The sequence below is a fragment of the Hippopotamus amphibius genome, chromosome 9 (assembly GCF_030028045.1).
Source record: "Hippopotamus amphibius kiboko isolate mHipAmp2 chromosome 9, mHipAmp2.hap2, whole genome shotgun sequence".
Taxonomy (NCBI): domain Eukaryota; kingdom Metazoa; phylum Chordata; class Mammalia; order Artiodactyla; family Hippopotamidae; genus Hippopotamus; species Hippopotamus amphibius.
The window spans coordinates 2264473-2287856 of NC_080194.1; the positions used below are offsets into that span (position 1 = coordinate 2264473).

The following is a 23384-nucleotide window of genomic DNA, read 5'->3' on the forward strand; positions in this document are numbered from 1 at the left end:
TATATCCATTTTATGCTCCTGCTGGATTTTTCAGTCTCCATCACTCTTCTGCCATACCAAATTCCCCTTCAGGGCTGACCAGGGAATATGGCATTCCTGTGATCTATTTAAATAACTATAGAGGTGTCCAGACACCAATGACCAAAACTCTTTTTGGCATCATTTGAGGCCAAAGTCTGACTTGAATTAAGGGGGGAGATGTCCTTCACAGAGGCATTTACACTGTTTCATGTATCTCTCCCTCTATCCTGTCCACAGTCCTTCCTGTGAAACTTGAGTGCTTTATTACTAATTTGGGGAAAATGCCCTGCTGAATTTTTTTAGTCCACTCTTCCTTGAAATTGCACCCAGGAAGTACTGCAGTTAGTTGGGGCACTTCACAAATTTTCAAGAAACTCACAAACGAACAGTGTCTTTGTCCAAGGCCCATCAGAAGAAGATTCCTAGAAGGAAGAAAGTGCTTGAACAAAAATTGTCCTTGAGATTTCTAGGGTAAAAGCATCTGCTGTTTTCAGAATATATCCAAATTGTAGTTTAAATGTCCATTCTTAAAATGGAAGCTAAGAGCTCTTGGTGGCTTTTAAATAATGACCAGTAGTGAGTGAAGCTACAGGGCTTTAAAGTGAAGCTTTAGTATTTATCCAGGAATCTTTAGGGAAGCAACCAAATAACTCAGCCAGATGCTGAGAGTTAGAAAATGCACTCTAGGAATAAAGCCATTCATTGTTAGGTAAAGCTCTTCTATTAGGAAAAAGCCCATTTGTCCAGGCAGCAAGTTTGATTTTACTTTGGATCCAGTGTTGACTTTTAAAATACATAAGTGCAAGAGTTCTTGAGAGTCAAGGAAACTGCGTAAGACTGCTGAGCCTGCTGTGTGCTACATTAGACATGCAAGGAAACAGAGATGTGGTTGGCTCACTTCACAGGGTAAAGCATGCAAGTAGGAAAGTAAAAAAGTTTCTTAAGGCAGTGTTAATTCAGATGATTAATTCTACAGTGAAGGCTTATAGAAGATAAGTGTCTGATGGAGAGAATAGTGGTGCTGAAAACACTTTAGGAATACCTAGCTTTGACACGGAACCATTACTGTCCTCTCTGATTTCTTTATCTTCCTCATTTTTTAGCAGGTTCAGGCAACACCTCCGCAGCCCATCAAAGTACCACAGTTTATCCCCCCTCCTAGACTCACTCCACGTCCAAACTTTCTTCCACAGGTGAGTAAATCAGTTGACAAGCCCAGTGATGGGTCAAGTGGGACAAAAATCCTTGCGGGCCCTTCTAAGCAGCCTGTAATGCACTTGTCATTTCAGCCGTGTTCAGATCCCACTTAGCTGAAGTTTCTATACCATGAGGAAGCTTGCTTGCTTGCTTTTTTTTTTTTTTTTTTTTTTTTTGCCACACTGCACGGCATGTGGGATCTTAGTTCCCTGACCAGGGATTGAACCTGTGCCCCCTGCAGTAGAAGCATGGAGTCTTAACCACCGGAACACCAGGGAAGTCCCACAGAAGAAACTTTTTTTTTTTTTAAGTGGAATATAGTTGCTTTACAATCTTGTGTTAGTTTCTGCTTTGCAGCAAAGTGAATCAGCTATATGTATGCATATATCTCCTTCTTTTTGGATTTGCTTCCCATTTAAGTCACCACAGAGCACTGAGTAGAGTTCCCTATGCTATACAGTAGGTTCTCATTAGTTATCTGTTTTATACATAGTAGTGTATCTATGTCAATCCCAATCTCCCAATTCATCCCACCCCCCACTTTCCCCCCTTGGTGTTCTCTATGTCTGTGTGAGAAGAGGCTTGTTTTATCGTCAGGGTTTCTTAACAATGATGAAAGGCTGTAGCAGAGGGATGTAAGGAAAGGGAAATTTTCCTAAATTTAAAATCATTACAATAGCACCATTTTAAAGCTTATAGCGTTGACTTACTGGAAGAATTTAGCCAGAACTGCCTGCCAATGGGGAGGGAATGCAGTTACCACTCCCCCCACCCCCGCCCCTGTACGCCAGGAAGAGTAGGGAAGGAGACAGCGGTAACACTAGCTAGTAGAAAGCATTCCGTTCTGCTCTGGGAAGTGATGGCATTGAGCATCTCACTTAAACACAAAGTCTCGATGATAAAGATTCAGACTAGGAGGCCACACAGGAAACTTTCTACCTAGACCCAAACAATTCTGCCCATATTCTCATGAGAGTATTCTTCCAGCAGTTGTGTTGAACTCACCATTCTCACGGCAGAATGTCATGATTGCCCAGTCTAGAGCTTGAGAGGAGTGGACTTGTGTGGTAGAAGGGTTGGGTGTTCCTATGTGAGGCCTCAGCTTTCAAAGAGAGAAGCGAAAGGAAGTGTGTGATCAGTGGCCATAAGTAATTTCTGAATTGCCTCTGGGGAGGGGATGGGCAGTGCTAACATGAGATAAGGTTACTTCAATCATTTATCGAATTAATTCTTAATAAATACCTTAGGTATTGAAAGGGCACTAAGAACTATGGACATGAAGTTTTCTAGATAGTTCTCAGCCTCGTAGAGCTTCAGACACGTGGATAGGCAATTATTGTGTCCATTATGAGACGTACAGGGTAGTCTGAGAACACATGGGAAGGATACCCAGGTCATTCTTACAAAGTATTACAGAAAGTTTCCTTGAAGAGTTTGACAAAGTTTTGGGGGAGGAAGAAAAATGTCCCAGACAGGGAGAAGAGCATATATGCAAGTCTGCAATGGAGAGAGACATGTAGGCTTAAGGAATCAAAGGAGACTTGGTGTGGCTGTGCACAGTGGGCCACGTGGCTGACTCAGGCGAGAGTAGGAGGTGAGGCTGGAGAAGCCCATGGGCCAAAGCCTTTGGGACCTTGTAGGCTATATAGGGATTCGGGCCTGGCCTAGGAACAGTGGGGATCCATTCTTACTTTCCAACACGTGCTTGACATGGTCAGGTTTCTGTTTTAGAAAATTCCCTCTTACTGCCATGTGGAGGAGAGGTTGGAGATTGTCAAGACTGTGGCAGGAAAAACAGGCCATTGTCAGCAGTAGCAGTAGCTAATGTTTAGAGAGTTCTACTGCATGCCACTTACTGCACGAGGCACTGCACACGCGTTATCTATTTTAGTCCTCACCACAGCTCTGTGGAGGTTGTTACCTGTTGTTCTTTTTTAGATAAGTCTAAAGCTTAGTCTGTGTTTTTCAAACAGGGTGGGTCATGACCCATTAGTAGGCTATGAAATCAATTTAGTGGATTGTAACCAGGGTTTTTAAGTAAAATGAGGAAAACAGAACAGGAAATGTTAGAACATGGAGCACATATGTGTTATTCTGTGAAGTTTGTGTGTTGCAGAGGTGTAGGTAAATGCCACGCAGGCATGCTGGCCACAGTGCAGAGCGCTTCCTAGTGTGTGTCTGCAGCACACACTAGGGCTGTCGTAGGTGCAGCTAAGTATTCAGACTCACAGGACTGTCAAAGGCCACACTTGGCACCAGTCTACTTGGAATGGTATAGGACAGAAACCAGAGCTTGCCAGCAAGACGGCATCGGGCACTTTTCTTCCGTAGGAGTCCCTATAGCGGTCCATAGGATAGTCTTTACAGCTGTCCAGGGCCTGCTCAGGTAAAGGGAAATGAGCTCTCTACCAGGACAGTGGGAGAGCCACCCTGGCACAGAAACCTTATGCCTCACAGGAGCCTAATATATCTTGTAACAATTCCATAGGCATGGCGGTCAAGGTCCCCAGTGTACATGCCCACTTATGAGAGTCACACCACTTTGGGAAGTCCAAAGCATGGTGTCTCATCTTTTTTAAAAAAAACAACTTAAAAACGTTTATTTTTAACAGCATATTTCCATCTCTGCATTTTGCAAGTAATGGAAATACTAGATTTGATATAGCAACAAGAGGTCATTTTTACCGTAAGCAGTGTTGCCTGCTAACATAGTTGACATTCTTCCTTATCAGGTTTCCAGGGGTATGCAGCTAGAGAGTTAACTGAAGGTCAGATTCTTATGCGTAAGGAGAAGGGATTTTGCCCACAGGTCACAGTTTAGAAAGTTTGAAAAATACTGGCTTAGAGAGATCAGGTATGTTATCTTAGGTTACACAGCTATCTAGTAAGTGGTAGAACCAGAATCTGAACCCAGGCAAGGCTGATCCCATGTTTTTAATCACAGTTTTCTGCCGCTGCTTCAGTAAAACGAAAACAGCTAGAGTAGTGGCAGTGAGGATAGAAAGTAGATGTATTTGAGAAGGGTTCAGGAAGTAGAGGTAGAATAGGAAGCGTTAGGAATGATTCTGAAGTTTTTTTAGTAAGAAAGATGCCTTTACTGAGATAATGATTATAGGAAGAAGAAGGAATTGGAAGAAAAAGTTAGTGAGTTTTGGACACGCTGATTTTGAACTCTTCTGAAATTTCCTAGTAGAGATGTGTAACAGGGAGTTGAATAAGTGACTCTGAAGTTCAGGAAATGTCCGATCCTGAGATACAGGTGTGGGAATCTTTAGTATGTGGGTAGTAATTGACTCTGTAGGATGCAGGAGGGTCCCCAGGAGGAGGGAGGACATTGGGAAGAAAAGGGGTTCCAGGACAAAATCCTGAGAAATATTTATATTTTGGACTGGGCAGAGGTAGAGGAAGCCACAAGGGAGACATAGAGAAGGAGCGGCCAAGAATGGGGAATTAGAGGGCCAAAGAGGGGGGTGACCTGAAGCTGTGGAGATGGAGAAATTTAGAATGTAAATTAAGGGTATTGGCAGCGTTATTACCATACTGGGCACGAGTTCTGGATGGGGCCTGTCTCTGGATTAGGCATTTGACCTCAACCTGGAAAGGCGGTGGCACGGTACAGGGGTGGAAACTACAGTTTGGAATCAGAAAAGCTACATTTAGGCTAACATTTGGATCCTCTTAAGAGCTGATGCATCCTTGTAATATTATATATGCTGAGATGTGTAGAATTGATAATACTAAGATGGATATTAATAAAGATTTGCACTGAATAGCATTTCACGTATATGGTGTAGAGGATCTGGCAATGTAAGACTTACAGGACTTGAGAAGTTTAAGGAGTACAGTAATTGTTCTTTCTTTCTCCGTAGGTTCGACCCAAGCCTGTGGCCCAGAATAACATTCCTATTGCCCCAGCGCCTCCTCCCATGCTTGCAGCTCCTCAGCTTATCCAGAGGCCCGTCATGCTGACCAAGTTCACTCCCACGACCCTCCCCACCTCCCAGAATTCCATCCACCCCGTCCGTGTCGTCAATGGGCAGACCGCAACCATAGCCAAAACGTTCCCCATGGCCCAGCTCACCAGCATTGTGATAGCTACTCCAGGGACCAGACTCGCTGGACCTCAGACTGTGCAGCTTAGCAAGCCAAGCCTCGACAGACAGGTACAGGCAGCGTCCACGCTGCTCCGGGCAGTCTGTGCAGGGTCTTTCTCTTCCCAGGGGCTCTTCAGCTCAGCACTGCTGTCGATTGCTTGTCTTGTGATAACGTATCCACGGTCTTGCTGAGCAGAGTGGGGTTGCGTCGCCCACCGGCCCCTCGCACGTGGATTCTGGTTCTTGTGGGAGTGCGCTCCCTCTGCTGGTCCTGAGGCAGAAACTCACGGACGGGTTCTGCTGCCCTCAGTCAGGAAGCGCGGAAAATGCCACCTTCATTTCGGCCCAGCAAAAATCCGGATGAAAGTCAGGAAGAACAAACAAAACAAGGAAAAGGATTTCATTTCAAGGGTTTTCCCTGGTTATTACAGACAGTGAGGAGCCAATGAAAAAATGAAGATTTCTAAAATGCATTCTTTTAACTCTAGAGGATACAGACATTTTAGCTCAAATATTGAAACCTTTCATTTATATTTCTAAAATCAGATTTTCTCTTAAAAACACAAGGCTATAGAAATGCAGGTAACCTTCAAAAATATTTAAGGGTTCTATGACAGAAAGATCTCTAAAACCAAGAAAAAGGATTTACAGGCAGCCACCTTATTCTATGTAAAGAAAGACCAGTGACAAGAAAGAATAATTTTACAAAGAAAAGCTCTTTCAAGAAAGTTGCTTTAAAAAGTCATTGACCTGGGCTTCCTAGGTGGCGCAGTGGTTAAGAATCCGCCTGCCAATGCAGAGGTCATGGGTTCGATCCCAGCTCCAGGAAGATCCCACATGCCGCGGAGCAACTAAGCCCGTGTGCCAAAAAAAATAAAAAAATAAAAAAAAAAAAGTTAAAAAAAATAAAAAAAAAAAAAGTCATTGACCTATTTCTGATTGCTCAGGCTTGAGTTCTCATTCATCTGAAAATAGTCTCTGGTGATCCTGAATCTTCTGCTTCTGGATGGCTGACCGTGATTCAGAGTGGCTGGCCAGATGGTAGGGAAGGAGAAGGCTTCCTGCTGCCTTGGCCGCCTGCAACAGAGGAGCCTTACGCATAGAATACTGGCTTTCTACCCAGGCAGCTCATAAATGCAGCCGATCTGGCACTAAGACGCTGGGTACCAAAATCTTGTATCAGGAAATAAAAGCAAGAGTGCATCTCTGTTCCTGGGGAACCTACTCAAGCCCCAAGAAATGCTTTGAGGAACATTTAGAGATAAATTACTTACATGTATTTTAGATCAGAAGTTTTCAAGTTAATTATCAGCAGAACTGCAGTATTAAAATAATGAAAGTAAGATGCCCAAGCTTAGGAGTTTGGGTGGCGGCATGTTTGCAGACCGTTTGCCATCATGTCCTGTGCTGGCTGTCAGTGGACCTCTGAGGAGCCTTAGAGTCGCAAAGAACGTGGTTTCAAAACACTATTTTAGATTATTAAGTGCTGTTTCTATCTGAGCTCTTTTTTGATAAAGATTTTTTAGGAGACAAGAATCTTTTCAGTTTCATTTCATTTTTACATTTCTTGTTTTTTCTGATTACAAAGATGACACGTATTCAGTGTAAAAGAAACTCAGACGTTGCAGAAACATATATTGTAGAAAGTGTATCCCCCCCATAATCTATGAAGAGAGTAAACTTCTCCCATAATTTTACCCTCCGAAGTTGCTATTAGCAGTGTAGATTATATCCCTCCACATACTTTCTTTGTAAAGCAAAAGGCAAAATCAAGCTGTATATTACTTTGTAACTTGCTTTTTTTCTTATTAGATCTTGAATATCTTTTCATATCCCAGCCTTACGTATTGATAGAGCTTTTCATTTTAACTATAACATAAAAAGGTCCCCATGAATTCTTAAAAATTAAAAAAAATTCTTTTCTGGCAGTGAATTCCACGGTCTGTCTTCATATTGATCTAGTGGAGGAATGTGGGAGCCCTCGCTGTTGGAGTTTAGCAGGCCACCTGGCATAGCAGTCTTACCGCTTATCAAGCTCAGTCAGCAGGGATTCTCTTTAGACTCCATTCTCAGAGTTCTCTTACTTCAGATCATGCTACTCTCCTTGTGTTTTTTTTTTCTTCCCCGTGTTTCATTTCCAGTATCTCATTTATAGCTGTTAAGAGACCTCATAGGTGGGCAATATGTAACCATGGAAGTACCACTTACAGCCTACTCATAGAGTTGCCGAAACCTGGGTCCAGCATTCTCTCTGTGACCAGACTAGATGGGTTCCTTTCTGCTTTTTACTCTTTTGTTTAGGGTGGTGACAGTCACTTAATAAAAATGTGTTGATTCTGTGCCAGCTGCTGTGCCACACGTGATAACACAAGGGTTGGTAAGCCAAAGCCCGCTCCCTCACAGAGCTTGGTGTCTGGGGCGTCTGGGGCACGGGCTGTGGCTCTGCCTCCTGAGGAGGAAGCATGGTAGGTCGTGTGGTTTCAGAGGCCTCCCCACCTCAGTGCAGGAAAGCTGTGACAACAGTGGTCTCACTTCTCCTTCCCCCCGTCAGGCATTCCCAGCTTCCTTATCCACCCCAGATGAGAGAGCCCCTGTCTTATCCCATATGAGAAGCCATGTTACAATTGTGGCTGTGAGAAACTGGTAGAGTGGTAGAGTTTAAAAAGCTTTGAGGCTAGAAACATATTTAAGGCAGAAAAGTAGATAAAACCAGACAGACTTCCATCATAGCCCCCACACTGCCTCCTTTTATGTCTTTCTCCTCTCCGGCACTCTGTGAAATGGGCTAAACACCTGTGGATGATGGAATGACATAAAGCGCTTAAAGTCCATTAGACTGTGCTTGACGCGGTTCTCAGGAATTATGTTCATTTCTTATCCACGCCACCCCACTCCATCCCCTGCATCAAAGACCTCTGCGTATGTCCCTAAGGCTAGGCTGCTGAAAAAATCCTAGGTTCTATGGGAAAATTTGTCCAATTACTTGCCGTTTCCCTGCTTCCATCTATATTTTGTATGGGAACCTACACAGTATCCTCTAAAAAAAGAGTACTTCCAAGTCGAGAATATTATCCAATGTATTATCCTCAAATCCAAGTCTTCCCTTTAAGGAAACTTGAGGTGAGGACTCTCTGCCCTCAATCCAAATTTTTTTTAACCTTGATTGATGTAACTATTTGGACATTAAAAAGTTTTGCAAGCACCTAACTTTGATTATTCATGCAGCCCAGCCTCAAAAGATGAATTTGTAATTCAGGGGTATAAATGGCTAATTTAATTCTAGTATTATCCAGAGTTTTTGGTTTCTGTCTTTATAGAAACCAAAAAAGGATAGGATTTGCAGATTTGTACAGGTGCAAAGTAGGAAATATGTCAATAAATGAGTAAAACAGACAGAGTAAACAAGTGGAACGTGAGTACAAGAGATACCCCACTCTTACTCTTAATTTCTTTGAAATAGGAAGACAAGTATGACACGATTGACAATTTGGCCTTGGTGTCAAGAAGATAATAGAAAGTAGAAGAGACTGTGGTGAACTGCAAAGTAATATACTCCATCTCAAGGAGGCAACAACTTTTTGACATTAGCCAGTTTTTATCATATGAAGACTTTTTCAAGAAAAGCCAGAAATCCAGATATTTTGAGAAATTTTGAGATGTACTTTTGAGATTCAAAGAAAATACATATATATTTATATGTATCTTTACATATAAATATATATAAATTATACACACACAGGTGCACGCACACACACACGCACGCACATATATATATCAGTAACTGTCATGTAAGCAAAAAGTAGCATCTGTCTGCCTTGCAGCTTCACCTCTGGATAGCAGTTTATAATCTCTGATAGAGACGATACTTTTAGCTTAATCTTTTTTGTTTGTTTCCCAGCCTAATTGTTTTTTTTAATTGAGGTGAAATTCTCATCACATCAAATTAACCAGGTTGAAGTGAACAACTCAGTGGCATTTAGTACTTTCACAATGTTGTGCAACTACCACCTCTGTTTAGTTCCAAAACATTTTTATTACCCCAGAATGAAACTCACTACTCATTAAATAGTTACTCCTTGTTTGCTCCTCCCCTGCCTCTAGCAACCACCAATCTGCTTTCTGTCTCTATAAATAATTTACCTATTCTGGATAATTCATACCAAAGGAATCATACAGTATGTGACCTTTTGTGTCTGATTTCTTCACTTAGCATAATGTTTTAAGATTTATCCACATTGTAGAATGTATTAGTACTTCATTCCTTTTTAATAGCCAAATAGTATTCCATTTGTATGTGTGTACCACAATTTGGTTATCCATTCATCCATCGATAGACATTTGGATTATTTTCACCTTTTGGCTATTGGGAGTAGTGTTGCTGTGAATATTAATGCAGTCGTATTTGTTTGAGCACTTGTTTCCCGTTCTTTGGGGTATATACCTGTGAGTGGAATTGCTGGGTCACATGGTAATTCTGATTAACTTGCTAAACTGATTAACTGCCAAACTATTTTCCACAGCAACTGAATCAGTTTACATTCCCACCAGCAAGGTATGAGTGTTCCATTTTCTTTATCTCCTTGCCAACATTTATTATTTTCCTTTTTTAAAAAATTATAGCCATCCGAGTGGGTGTGAAATGATACCGCATTGTGATTTTGATTTGCATTTCCCTAATAATTAATGTTGTTGAGCATCTTTTCATGTGCTCATTAGCCATATATAAATTTTCTTCGGCGAAATCTCTGTTTGAATTCTTTGCCAGTTTTTTTTTTCTTCAGGTCTTTATTGGAGTATAATTGCTTTACAGTGTTGTATCAATTTCTGCTATACAACAAAGTGAATCAGCTGTATTTATACATATATCCCCATATCCCCTCCCTCTTGAGCCTTCTTCCCACCCTCTGTATCCCACCCCTCTAGGTCATCACCCATCACTGAGTTGATCTCCCTGTGTTATGCAGCAGCTTCCTGCTAGCTATCTATTTTACATTTGGTAGTGTATATATATGTCAGTGCTACTCTCTCTCACTCCGTCCCAGCTTCCCCTTTACCCTGGTGTCTTCAAATCCATTCTCTACTTCTGTGTCTTTGTTCTTGCCCTGCCAACTGGGTTCATCAGTACTGGTTTTTTTTTTTTTTTAGATTCCACATATATGTATTAACATACGGTACCTGTTTTTCTCTTTCTGACTTACTTCACTCTGTATGCCAGACTCTAGGTCCATCCATCTCACTACGAGTAACTCAATTTCATTCCTTTTTATGGCTGATATTCCATTGTATATATGTGCCACATCTTCTTTATCCATTCATCTGTTCATGGACATTTGGGTTGCTTCCATGGCCTGTCTTTGCCAGTTTTTAAACTGGGTTGGTTGTTCATGTTTTTGTTGTTGAGTTGTAAGAGTTCTTTATGTAATCCAGGATATTATACCCTTATCAGATATAAAACTTGCAAATATTTTCTCTCAATATATAGGTTGTCTTTTCACTTTCTACTGTCCTTTGATGCACAAAGGTTTAAAAATTTTTTTCTTTTGTTGCTTGTGCTTTTGGTGTCGTAGCTAAGAATCCATTGTCACCTCCAAGGTCAAGAAGATTTACCCCTAACTTTTCTTCTAAGAGTTAATGGTTTTAGCCCTTATATTTAGGTCAGTAACCCATTTGACTTAATTTCTGTGTGTAGTGTGAAATGAGAGTCCAGGTTTATTCTTTTGCATATGGGTATCCAGTTCTCCCAGCACTATTTGTGGAAGAAACTATTCTCTCCAAATTTGAATGATCATTGCACCATTATTGAACATGTATTGGCCATGGATGTATGGATTTATTTCTGGACCCTCAATCCTATTCTGTTGGTGTATGTGTCTGTCCTTATGCCAAGTACCAACCACACTGTCTTAATTGGTGTAGATTTGCAGTAAGTTTTGAAATTGCAAAGTATGAGTCCTCCAACTTTTTTCCTTTTCAGTATTGTGTTGGCTATTCAGGGACCCTTGCAGCTCTACATGAATTTGAGAATTGGCTTTTCCAATCTTTCTGTAAAAAAAAGTGGGGGGAGGGCTGTTGGAATTTTGATAGGAATTGCATGGAATCTGTAGGTTGCTCTGCATGGTACTGCAGTCCTAGCAATGTTCAGTCTTCCACATATTGAACGTGATGTCTTTCCATTTACTTCGGTTTGCTTTATTTCGCTGGCAGCATTTTATAGTTTTCAGTGTACAAGTCTTTCACGTCCTTGGCTACATTTATCCCTACGTATTTTATTCTTTTGGATGATATTGTAAATTGAGTTGTTTTCTTAATTTCCGATTAGGATTGTTCATTGCTATTATGAATTACAGTGTATTAGAAATACAGCTGGGTTTTGTGTTGATCTTATACCTTGCAGTTTTGCTGAATTCATTTATTAGCTGTAGTAGTTGTTTCATGGATTCTGCAGAATTTTATGTACGTTAAGATCATGTCCTCTGCAAACAGAGATAGTTCTGTGTATTCCTTTCCAATTTGGATGCCTTAATGCCTTATATTTCTTTTTCTTGCCTAATTACTGTGGCTAGAATTTCTGCTACAGTGTGGAATAGCAGTGATGAAAGTGGGCATACTTTTTTTGTTCCTGATCTCAGAGGGAAAGCTTTCAGTATTTCACCATTGAATATTGATGCTAGCCGCAGTTTCATGTAAATGCCCTTTTTATAAAGTTGAGGGAGTTTTTTTTGCCTTCGTTTATTAATGTGGTATATTACATTAATTTTTTTTTTAGTATCGTCCATTCCTAGGAGAAGTTCCACTTTATCATTGTGTGTCATCCTTTTAATATGCTGTTGGATTCAGTTTGCTAGTATTTTATTGAGGGTTTTTGCATCTTTATTCATAACAGTTACTGGTCTGTAATTTTGTATTATTGTGGTGTCTTTGTCTGACTTTGGTATCAGGATAATGCTGACCTCATAGAATGAGTTAGAAAGTGTTCCCTGCTCTTCTGTTTTCTGGAAAAGTTTGAGAAGCATTGGTGTTAATTCTGTAAATGTTTGGTAGAATTCACCAGAGAAGCTGTCTGGTCCTGGGCCTTTCTTTTTTGAGAGGATTTTGATTACTGTTTCAATCTCTTTAGTTGTTATAGGTCTGTTGAGATTTTCTGTTTCTTGAGTCAGTTTTGGTAAATTTGTATGTTTATAAGAATTTATCCATTTCATCTGTATTATCTAATTTTTGATGTACAGTTTTTTAATTGAAATATAGTTGATTTACAATGTTGTTAATTACTGCTATACAGCAAAGCAATTCAGTTATACATACATACATATATATGTATGTATATATATATATACACACACACACATTCTTTTTTTATATCCATTTCCATTATGGTTTATCATAGGATACTGAATATAGTTCTCTGTGCTATACAGTAGGACTTTGTTGTTTATCCATTTTATATATAAAAGCTTACATCTGTTAACCCCAACCTCTCACTCCATTCCTTCTCCAAACCCCTCTCCCTTGGCAATCTGTTGCTGTACAGTTGTTCAGTGTATTCTCTTATAATCCTTGTTATTTCTATAAGATTGGTAGTAACGTCCCTACTTTTATTTCTGATTTTCGTTATTTGTGTCTTCTCTGTTTTTTCCTTACCCTGTCTAACTAAAGGTTTGTCAAATTTTTTTTTATAAATTTATTTATTCATTCATTCATTCATTCATTTATTTATTTATTTATTTATTTATTTATTTCATTGGTTGTATTAGGTCTTCATGGCTGCACACGGGCTTTCTCTAGTTGTGGCGAGTGGGGGCTACTCCTCATGGTGCATGGGCCTCTCACTGCGGTGGCCTCTTTTGTTGCGGAGCATGGGCTTTAGACACGCAGGCTTCAGTAGCTGCAGCACACGGGCTCAGTAGTTGTGGCGTACAGGCCTAGTTGCTCTGCAGCATGTGGTATCTTCCTGGGGCAGGGATCAAACCTGTGTCCTCTGCATTGGCAGGCAGATTCTTAACCACTGAACCACCTAGGAAGCCCAAGGTTTGTCAATTTTGTTGATCTTTTCAAAGAATCAACTTTTGGTTCCATTAATTCTTTTGGTTTTTCTATTCGCTGATTCATTTATCTCTACTCTGATCTTTATTATTTCCTTCCTTCTGCTAGCTTTGTGTTTCGTTCTTCTTTTTCTAGTTCCTTAAGCTGTAAATTTAGGTCATTGATTTGAAATCTTTCTTTTTTTTTAAATTTAATTTTATTTATTTATTTATTATTTTTTGGGGGGTACACCAAGTTCAATCATCTGTTTTTATACACATTTCCCTGTATTCCCTCCCTCCCTTGACTCCCCCCCCACCCTCCCTCGAGTCCCCCCCACCCTCCCCGTCCCAGTCATCTAAGGCATCTTCCATCCTCAAGTTGAACTCCCTTTGTTATACAGCAACTTCCCACTGGCTATCTATTTTACAGTTGGTAGTATATATATGTGTGTGCTACTCTCTCGCTTCGTCTCAGCTTCCCCTTCACCCCCCGCCCCCTCCCAAACCTCGAGTTCTCCAGTCCATTCTCTGCACCTGCGTCCTTGTTCTTGTCACTGAGTTCATCAGTACCATTTTTAGATTCCGTATATGTGAGTTAGCATACAATATTTGTCTTTCTCTTTCTGACTTACTTCACTCTGTATGACAGACTGTAGGTCTATCCACCTCATGACAAATAGCTCCATCTCATCCCTTTTAATAGCTGAGTAATATTCCATTGTATATATATGCCACATCTTCTTTATCCATTCGTTTGTTGATGGGCATTTCGGTTGCTTCCATGTCCTGGCTATTGTAAATAGTGCTGCAATAAACATGATGGTACATGTTTCTTTTGGGATTATGGTTTTCTTTGGGTATATGCCCAGGAGTGGGATTACTGGATCATATGGTAGTTCTATTTGTAGTTTTTTAAGGAACCTCCAAATTGTTTTCCATAGTGGCTGTACCAACTTACATTCCCACCAACAGTGCAGGAGAGTTTCCTTTTCTCCACACCCTCTCCAACATTTGTCGTTTCCAGATTTTGTGATGATGGCCATTCTGATTGGTGTGAAGTGATACCTCATTGTGGCTTTGACTTGCATTTCTCTGATGATGAGTGATGTTGAGCATCTTTTCATGTGTTTGTTGGCCATCTGTATGTCTTCTTTGGAGAAATGTCTATTTAGGTCTTCTGCCCATTTGTGGATTGGGTTATTTGCTTTTTTGGTATTAAGCTTCATGAGCTGCTTGTATATTTTGGAGGTTAATGCTTTGTCCGTTGTTTCATAGGCAATTATTTTTTCCCATTCTGAGGGTTGCCTTTTAGTCTTGTTTATGGTTTCTTTCGCTGTGCAAAAGCTTTTAAGTTTCATTAGGGCCCATTTGTTTATTCTTGATTTTATTTCCCTGATTCTAGGAGGTGGGTCAAAAAGGATCTTGCTTTGATGTATGTCATAAAGTGTTCTGCCTGTTTTCCTCTAGGAGTTTGATAGTGTCTGGCCTTACATGTAGGTCTTTAATCCATTTGGAGTTTATTTTTGTGTATGGTGTTAGGAAGTGTTCTAATTTCATTCTTTTGCATGTAGCTGTCCAATTTTCCCAGCACCACTTATTGAAGAGGCTGTCTTTTTTCCATTGTATATTCGTGCCTCCTTTGTCAAAGATAAGGTGCCCATATGTGTTTGGGCTTACTTCTGAGTTCTCTATTCTATTCCATTGATCTTCCTTTCTCTTTTTGTGCCAGTACCATACTGTCTTGATCACCATGGCCTTGTAGTATAGTTTGAAGTCAGGAAGCCTGATCCCACCAACTCCATTTTTCCTTCTCAAGATTGCTTTGGCTATTCGGGGTCTTTTGTGTTTCCATACAAATTGTAAGATTTCTTGTTCTAGTTCTGTGAAAAATGCCATTGGTAATTTGATCGGGATTGCATTGAATCTGTAAATTGCTTTGGGTAGTACAGTCATTTTCACGATGTTGATTCTTCCAATCCAGGAACATGATATGTCCCTCCATCTGTTTGTGTCGTCTTTGATTTCTTTCATCAATGTCTTAAAGTTTTCTGCATACAGATCTTTTGCCTCCTTAGGCAGGTTTATTCTGAGGTATTTTATTCTTTTTGTTGCAGTGGTGAATGGGAGAGTTTCCTTAATTTCTCTTTCTGCTCTTCCGTTGTTAGTGTATAGGAATGCAAGAGATTTTTGTGCATTCATTTTGTATCCTGCTACTTTACTAAACTCATCAATGAGTGCTAGCAGTTTTCTGGTAGAGTCTTTAGGGTTTTCTATATATAATATCATGTCATCTGCAAAGAGTGACAATTTGACTTCTTCTTTTCCAATTTGGATTCCTTTTATTTCTTTTTCTTCTCTGATTGCTGTGGCTAACACTTCCAAAACTATGTTGAATAATAATGGTGAGAGTAGACACCCTTGTCTTGTTCCTGTTCTTAGAGGGAATTCTTCCAGTTTTTCCCCATTGAGAACGATGTTGGCTTTTGGTTTTTCATATATGGCTTTGATTATGTTGAGGTAATTTCCTTCTATGCCCATTTTCTGGAGAGCTTTTATCATAAATGGATGTTGAACTTTGTCAAAAGCTTTTTCTGCATCTATTGAGATGATCATATGGTTTTTATCCTTCAATTTGCTGATATGATGTATCACGTTGATTGATTTGCGTATATTGAAGAATCCTTGCATCCCAGGGATAAACCCCACTTGATCATGGTGTATGATTTTTTTAATGTGCTGTTGGATTCTGTTAGCTAGTATTTTGTTGAGGATTTTTGCATCTATATTCATCAGTGATATTGGTCTGTAGTTTTCTTTTTGTGTGACATCTTTGCCTGGTTTTGGTATCAGGGTGATGGTAGCCTCGTAGAATGAGTTTGGGAGTGTTCCGCCTTCTGCAATATTTTGGAAGAGTTTGAGAAGGATAGGTCTTAGCTCTTCTTGAAATGTTTGATAGAATTCACCTGTGAACCCATCTGGTCCTGGGCTTTTGTGTGTTGGGAGATTTTTAATCACTGCCTCAATTTCTGTACTTGCGATTGGTCTGTTCATGGTTTCTATTTCTTCCTGGTTCAGTCTTGGAAGATTGTATTTTTCTAAGAATGTATCCATTTCTTCCAGGTTATCCAACTGATTGGCATATAGTTGCTTGTAGTAGTCTCTCATGATCTTTTGTATTTCTGAGGTGTCCGTTGTTACTTCTCCTTTTTCATTTCTAATTGTGTTGATTTGCATCTTCTCCCTTTTTTTCTTGATGAGTCTGGCTAATGGTTTATCAATTTTGTTAATCTTCTCAAAGAACCAGCTTTTAGTTTTATTTATTTTTGCTATGGTTTCCTTCCTTTCTTTTTCATTTATTTCTGCTCTCATCTTTATGATTTCTTTCCTTCTGCTCCCTTTGGGGTTTCTTTGTCCTTCTTTCTCTAGTTGTTTTAGGTGTAAGGTTAGGTTGTTTATTCGATAATTTTCTTGTTTCTTAAGGTAGGACTGTATTGCTATAAACTTCCCTCTTAGAACTGCTTTTGCTGCGTCCCATAGGTTTTGGGTTGTTGTGTTTTCATTGTCATTTGTTTCTAGATATTTTTTGATTTCCTCTTTGATTTCTTTAGTGATTTCTTGGTTGTTTAAGAGTGAATTGTTTAGCCTCCATGTGTTTGTAGTTTTTGCAGTTTTTTTTCCTGTAATTGATATCTAGTCTCATGGCGTTGTGGTTTGAGAAGATGCTTGATATGATATCAGTTTTCTTGAATTTGCTGAGGTTTGATTTGTGACCCAAGATGTGATCTATCCTGGAAAATGTTCCCTGTGCACTTGAGAAGAAAGTGTAGTCTGTCGTTGTTGAATGGAATGTCCTATAAATATCAATTAAGTCGAGATGGTCTAATGTGTCATTTAAAGCTTGTGTGTCTTTATTTATTTTCTGTTTGGATGATCTGTCCATTGATGTAAGTGGGGTGTTCAAGTCTCCCACGATTATTGTGTTCCTGTCGATGTCCCCTTTTATAGCTGTTAGCATTTGCCTTATGTATTGAGGTGCTCCTATATTGGGGGCATAGATATTTACCATTGTGATATGTTCTTCTTGAATGGATCCCTTGATCATTATGTAGTGTCCTTCCTTGTCTCTTTTAATCGTCTTTACTTTCAAGTCTAATGTGTCTGATACGAGTATTGCTACTCCAGCTTTCTTTTGACTTCCATTTGCATGGAATATCTTTTTCCATCCCTTTACTTTCAGTCTATATGTATCCCTTGGTCTGAAGTGGGTTTCTTGGAGGCAGCATATAGAAGGGTCTTGTTTTTGTATCCATTCAGCCAGTCTGTGTCTTTTGGTTGGAGCATTTAATCCATTTACATTTAAAGTGATTATTGACATGTGTGTTCCAATGACCATTTTCTGAATTGTTTTGGGTTTCTATTTGTAGGTGTTTTCCTTTTCTTGTGTTTCCTACTTAGAGAAGTTCCTTTAGCACTTGTTGTAAGTCTGGTTTGGTGGTGCTGAATTCTCTTAACTTTTGCTTGTCTGGAAAGCTTTTGATGTCTCCCTCAAATCTGAATGAGATTCTTGCTGGGTAGAGTATTCTTGGCTGTAGGTTTCTCTCTTTCAGGACTTTCAGTATATCCTGCCATTCCCTTCTGGCCTGCAGAGTTTCTGTAGAAAGGTCAGCTGTGATCCTGATGGGTTTTCCCTTATATGTTGTTTGTTGCTTTTCTCTTGCTGCTTTTAATATTTTTTCTTTGTGTTGAATTGTTGTTAGTTTGATTAATATGTGTCTTGGTGTATTTCTCCTTGGGTTTATTCTGTACAGGACTCTCTGTGCTTCTTGGACTTGGTTAATTCTTTCCTTTCCCATGTTGGGGAAGTTTTCCACTATAACCTCTTCAAATATTTTCTCAGACCGTTTCTTGTTTTCTTCTACTTCTGGGATGCCTATAATTCGAATGTTGGTACGCTTAATGTTATCACTGAGGTCTCTGAGACTGTCTTCTATTCTTTTTTCTCTTTCCTGCTCTGTGGCGTTTATTTCCCCCATTCTATCTTCCAACTCACTTATTCGTTCTTCTGCCTCAGTCATTCTGCTGGTTATAGCATCTAGAGTATTTTTAATTTCAGTTATTTTGTTATCCATTGCTGTTTGTTTTTCTGAGTTCTTATGAACTGTTTCTTGTACTTTCTCTATTTTGTTATCGAGATTTTGTATCATTTTTACTATCATTACTCTAAATTCTTTTTCAGGCATTTTTCCTATTTCTTCCTCATTTATTGGGTCTTGTGGGTTTTTTTTCTGCTCCTTTGCCTGCATGGTGTTTCTTTGTTTCCTCATGGTTGTCCAAACTTTTGGGGTTGCTTGTCCCGGCGATAGAGGTGTTTATAGAAGACTGTCCAAGCCTCAGACTAATGTCCAAGTATTGGATTAAACAAATATTAAGTCTAGGAAACACATACATGTATAAGACACACAATTACTGAATCCATTAGGACATAAGGCTCTAGGAAGACCTGACAGAACCCCAGTGTGCTATCAGATATTCAAAGAGAAACCCAACAGAAATTGACAACTGAAACAGAACAAATCAGAGACAAAAGCAAAGGCAAACAAACAAACAAATAACACCTTACACATACAAACACTAATCCAGGGAGATTTTGTAAGCTAGCATCAAATATAGAAAAGAGCCAGAGTACCACCAGAGAGAATAGAGATTCTCAGAATGTAGTTAAACAATTGTACTAAGAACTAAGATAAAGACAGAAACCTAATATTAAATACCAAGGCAGTGCGTCATCTGGAGAATAGAGCAAGGAGTCTGAGCAGATTGATAGTGTTGCTTATAAGTATGTTAAGATAAAATAAACTTAAAATGGCTGGAAGAAAGGGGAACAGAAGAGCATAGTGTGGTTGGAAATATGCAAATAAAAAGGAATAGAAATGTATAAAAGATAGGGATGAAAGGAAAGTATGAGAGATGTATTGTCCATACTACCAAAAACTTAGCTAGATATAGAAGTATATAAAAAGGCAAAAAAAAGAAAAAAGGAATAAAAAATATCGTTAAAAAATTATGTTATAAAACTTGTAGATCCCTTAGGGCTAAGATCGTATTTAATAAAAAAAATAAATAAAAAGAAAGAAAAGAGAGAGAGAAAAAGAAAAAAAAAAAATCCAGAACTGATCCCAGAATGGACCAGTTCAATAGGAATTGATACTAATATTTCTATTTCCTTAGCGTGTCAGCTGTAAGTGTCCTTCTCCTTGCCTTGGGTTTTTTTGCATTATTCTGTGACCAGCAGAGCTTCCTTTATTGTTCGTCTGTAAGCGTCGGTGTGTGGGGAGGGAGAGGGTACAATAGTGGCTCCTTCCCCTGGGAGTGAGTGAGCAGTGGCGCACTGTTGTTTCAGTTGGGCTTGGAGGTGCCTGTTTGCAGAGGGACGCCGGTGGCTCAGGTGTAAACAGAAAGTCTTAGAGTTGGGCCTCTCTTGGGTTTTTGTTGTTGTTGTTGTTGTTTTTCTGGGCAACCTCTCTGCTGCTGGCGTTCCTAGGGGTTTTAATCTAGCCCCGCCCAAGTGCCTGAGGGTGCTTGTTATCCCTGAGCGCCTTAGGTGGCCCGCAGGGCGTCTCTCCACTGCCTGCTGCAGAGGCACCGAGAGAGAGAGAGAGAGAGAGAGAGAGAGAGAGAGAGAGAGAGAGAGGGGGGCTACGTGCGTGGCTCCTCCCCCCGCCCGTGAGCCTGCAGCCTGCAGCCGCCATCATGGCCGGGCAGCTCTCAGGGGCGGGCACTCCTCGCCGTGGACCTCTGCCCTCCTGTCCTCTTGGTTCGTTACCCTACTGGCAACAATGTTTCTCACCCTGAACCAGCTCTCTGGTTCCCACGCTCCTGCTCCTGGACCCTCTGTTTAGCTGTGGATCGACATCCCGGTCCAGGAATGCTGAGCTGCGCTGCGGGCCCTCCGTGGGTTTCTCCCTCCCTCCCATCTGCCGCAGCTCCACCGCTTCACCCTCTTTGAGCCTTCATAGATGCCTCCCTACTGGTGATGTTGGGCTCCTTGCGGTCCTTTCTGGTGTCTGAGGCCGTCTGCTGGTGTTCAGCTGGTTCTCTGTGGGAATTATTGTGTCCTTCGGTGCATTCCCAATGCATCTGTGGAGAGGGATGCATTCCACGTCCCTCTACTTCGCCGCCATCTTTTCCCCCCTGTATCTATATCTGTAGGAGGGGACGGCTCAGTACCACCCGGCCGCGGAGCTCCCGGCAGTCCGCCACATCAGACTCAGAGCCGGGCTTCCTTATTTTTTAATGTAACTATTACAGCTATAAATTTCCCTCTGAGCAGTGCTTTCACTGCATCTCATCCATTTTGGTATGTTGTATTTTCATTTTCATTCTTCAGGGAAATAGAAAATTTTCCTAGTGATTTCTTCTTTGTTCCACTGGCTATTTAAAAGTGTGTTGTTTAGGGACTTCTCTGGTGGTCCAGTGGCTAAGACTCCATGCTCCCAATGCAGGGGGTCTGCGTTCGATCCCTGGTCAGGGAACTAGATCCAACATGCCACAACTAAGAGTCTGCATGGCACAACTAAAGATCCCACATGCCACAACTAAAAAAAAAAAAGATCCCACATGCTGCAACGAAGATCCCATGTGCCACAACTAAAATACACCCCAGCCAAATAACTAAACTAAACTAAAAGTATGTTGTTTAATTTCTACATACTTAAAATTTTTCTGATATTCCTTTATATTGACTTCTAGCTTCTTTGTCATCAGAAAAAAATACTTCATATGACTTAAGTCTTTTACAATTTATTAGGATTTGTTTTGTGGCCTAAAATATGATCTATCCTGAATAGCGTTTCATGTGTACTTGAGAGGAATGTGTATTCTGTTGTTGTACAGTAGGCTGTTCTTTTTATGTCTGTTAGGTCTAGTTGTTTTATAGTGTTGTTGAGGTCTTCTATTTCCTTATTGATCTGCTTTCTACATGTTCTTTCCATGATTTAAAGTGAGGTATTAAAGTTTTTATTATTATAGAATGTTTATTTCTCCCCTCAATTCTGTCAACGTATGCATCATATATTTTGAGACTCCCGTTTTTTGGTGCATATGTATTTGAAATTGTCGTATCTTCTTGATGAAATGAATATATAATGACCTTTTTTGTCTCCTGTAACAATTTTTGACTTAAAGTGAATTTTGTCGAATATTAGTGTAACCATCTCTGTACTCTTTTGGTCACTATTTGCATGCAGTATCTTTTTCCATCCTTTGATGGATACCTTTCTGTGTCTTTGGCTCTAAAATGTGTCTCTTGTAGATAGTATATTGTTAGATCTTGTTCTTTTTAATCCATTCTGCCACTCTCTGTTGTTTAATTGGTGCATTTCAGCCAGTTACATTTAAAGTGATTACTGATAGGCAAGGATTTATGCCATTTTGCTGTTCATTTTCTACATGTCTTATGTCTTTTTTGGACCCCAGTTCCTCCAATACTGCCATCTTTTGTGTTTTGTTTGTTTTTTAAACTAGTGTATGTACTCTTTTGATGCTCTGCTCATTTCCTTTTCTGTATATTTTAGTTATTTTCTTAGTGGTTACCATGGGGGCTATAGGTAACATTCATAAAGTTTTAACAATGTAATTTGATTTAATCCCAGTTTAGCTTCAGTAGTATACAAAAGCTCTGCCCCCCACACCCTCGCACCATATGTTGTTATTGTCCCACATTTCATCTTTATATGTTGTGTGGCCACTAGTACATCTTTATAATTAGTTTCATGCATTTCTCTTTTAAATCATGTAGGAAGCAAAAAGAAAAGTTACAAATCAAAAAATACAGTAATACTGGGTTTTATATTAACCTATGTAATTACCTTTATTGGAGTTTTTATTTCTTCATTTGGCATCAGGTTACTGTCTAGGGTCTTTTTATTTTATCCTAAAGAACTCTAAAGGGAATTCTTTTAGGGCAGGTCTACTAGCAGTGAACTCCCTCGGCTTTTTGCAGGAAGTGAAGTTCTTGGTTGGTAGTCTTTCTTCTTTCAGCACTTTATTTACTTACTTACTTACTTACTTACTTACTTACTTACTTACTTACTTACTTACTTACTTACTTACTTACTTACTTACTTACTTACTTACTTATTTATCCCCCACACAGCCTGGGGGATCTTAGTTCCCTGACCAGGAGTTGAACCTGTGCCCGCTGCAGTAGAAGCTTAGAGTCTTAACCACTGGACCACTGGGGAAGTCCCCCAGCTCTTTAAACATGTTATCCCACTGCCTATGGTCTCTGGTTTCTGATGAGAAATGGGCCACTAATCTTATTGAGGACCCCTTATATGTGATGCATCATTTCACTTCTGCTGCTTTCAAGATTCTCTCTTTGGCTTTTGACGGTGTGATTACAGTGTGTTTCAGTATGAGTCTCTGAGTTTATCCTGCTTGGAGGTCACTGAGCTTCTTGGATGTGTACAGGCATCCCTCAGAGATACTGCGGGTTTGGTTCCACACCGCTGCAATAAAGCAGATGAAGGTCGTCACATGAATTTTTTGGTTTCTCAGTGTGTATCAAAGTTATATTTACACTATACTATAGTCTACTGAGTGTGCAATAGCATTATGTCAATAAATGTATGTGCCTTAATTTAAAAATACTTTATTGCTAAAAAAGTGCTGACCATCATATGAGCCTTTAGCAAGTTATAATCTTTTGGCAGTAGTAACATCAGAGATCACTGATCACAGATCACCATAACAAATATGATAATAATGAAAACGTTTGAAATATTGTGAGAATTCCCAAAATGTGACGCAGAGACAGTGTGGCCACAGACCTTCAATTTGTAAAAAATGCAGTATCGGGGGACTCGAAGCGGGGGGAGTCAAGGAAGGGAGGGAATACGGGGATATGTATATAAAAACAGATGATTGAACTTGGTGTACCCCCCCAAAAAAAGAATAAAAAAAAATGCAGTATCTGCAAAGTGCAATAAAGTGAAGTGCAATAAATAAATAAAATGAGGTATGCCTATAGATTCCTGTATTTCATTAAATT

General features: G+C 39.9%; 1 protein-coding gene across 19 annotated transcripts in view; it reads left to right on the forward strand.

Annotated features, from left to right (window-relative positions):
• Positions 1–23384, forward strand: part of PHF21A (PHD finger protein 21A) — a 183653-nt gene that overhangs the window by 139315 nt on the left and 20954 nt on the right. For all 19 annotated transcript variants that reach the window (XM_057748140.1, XM_057748132.1, XM_057748142.1 and 16 more), the window contains 2 exons: positions 1125–1214; positions 5088–5381. In XM_057748140.1, coding sequence (XP_057604123.1) covers positions 1125–1214; positions 5088–5381 — 384 coding nt within the window. The remainder of the gene's footprint in view (positions 1–1124; positions 1215–5087; positions 5382–23384) is intronic.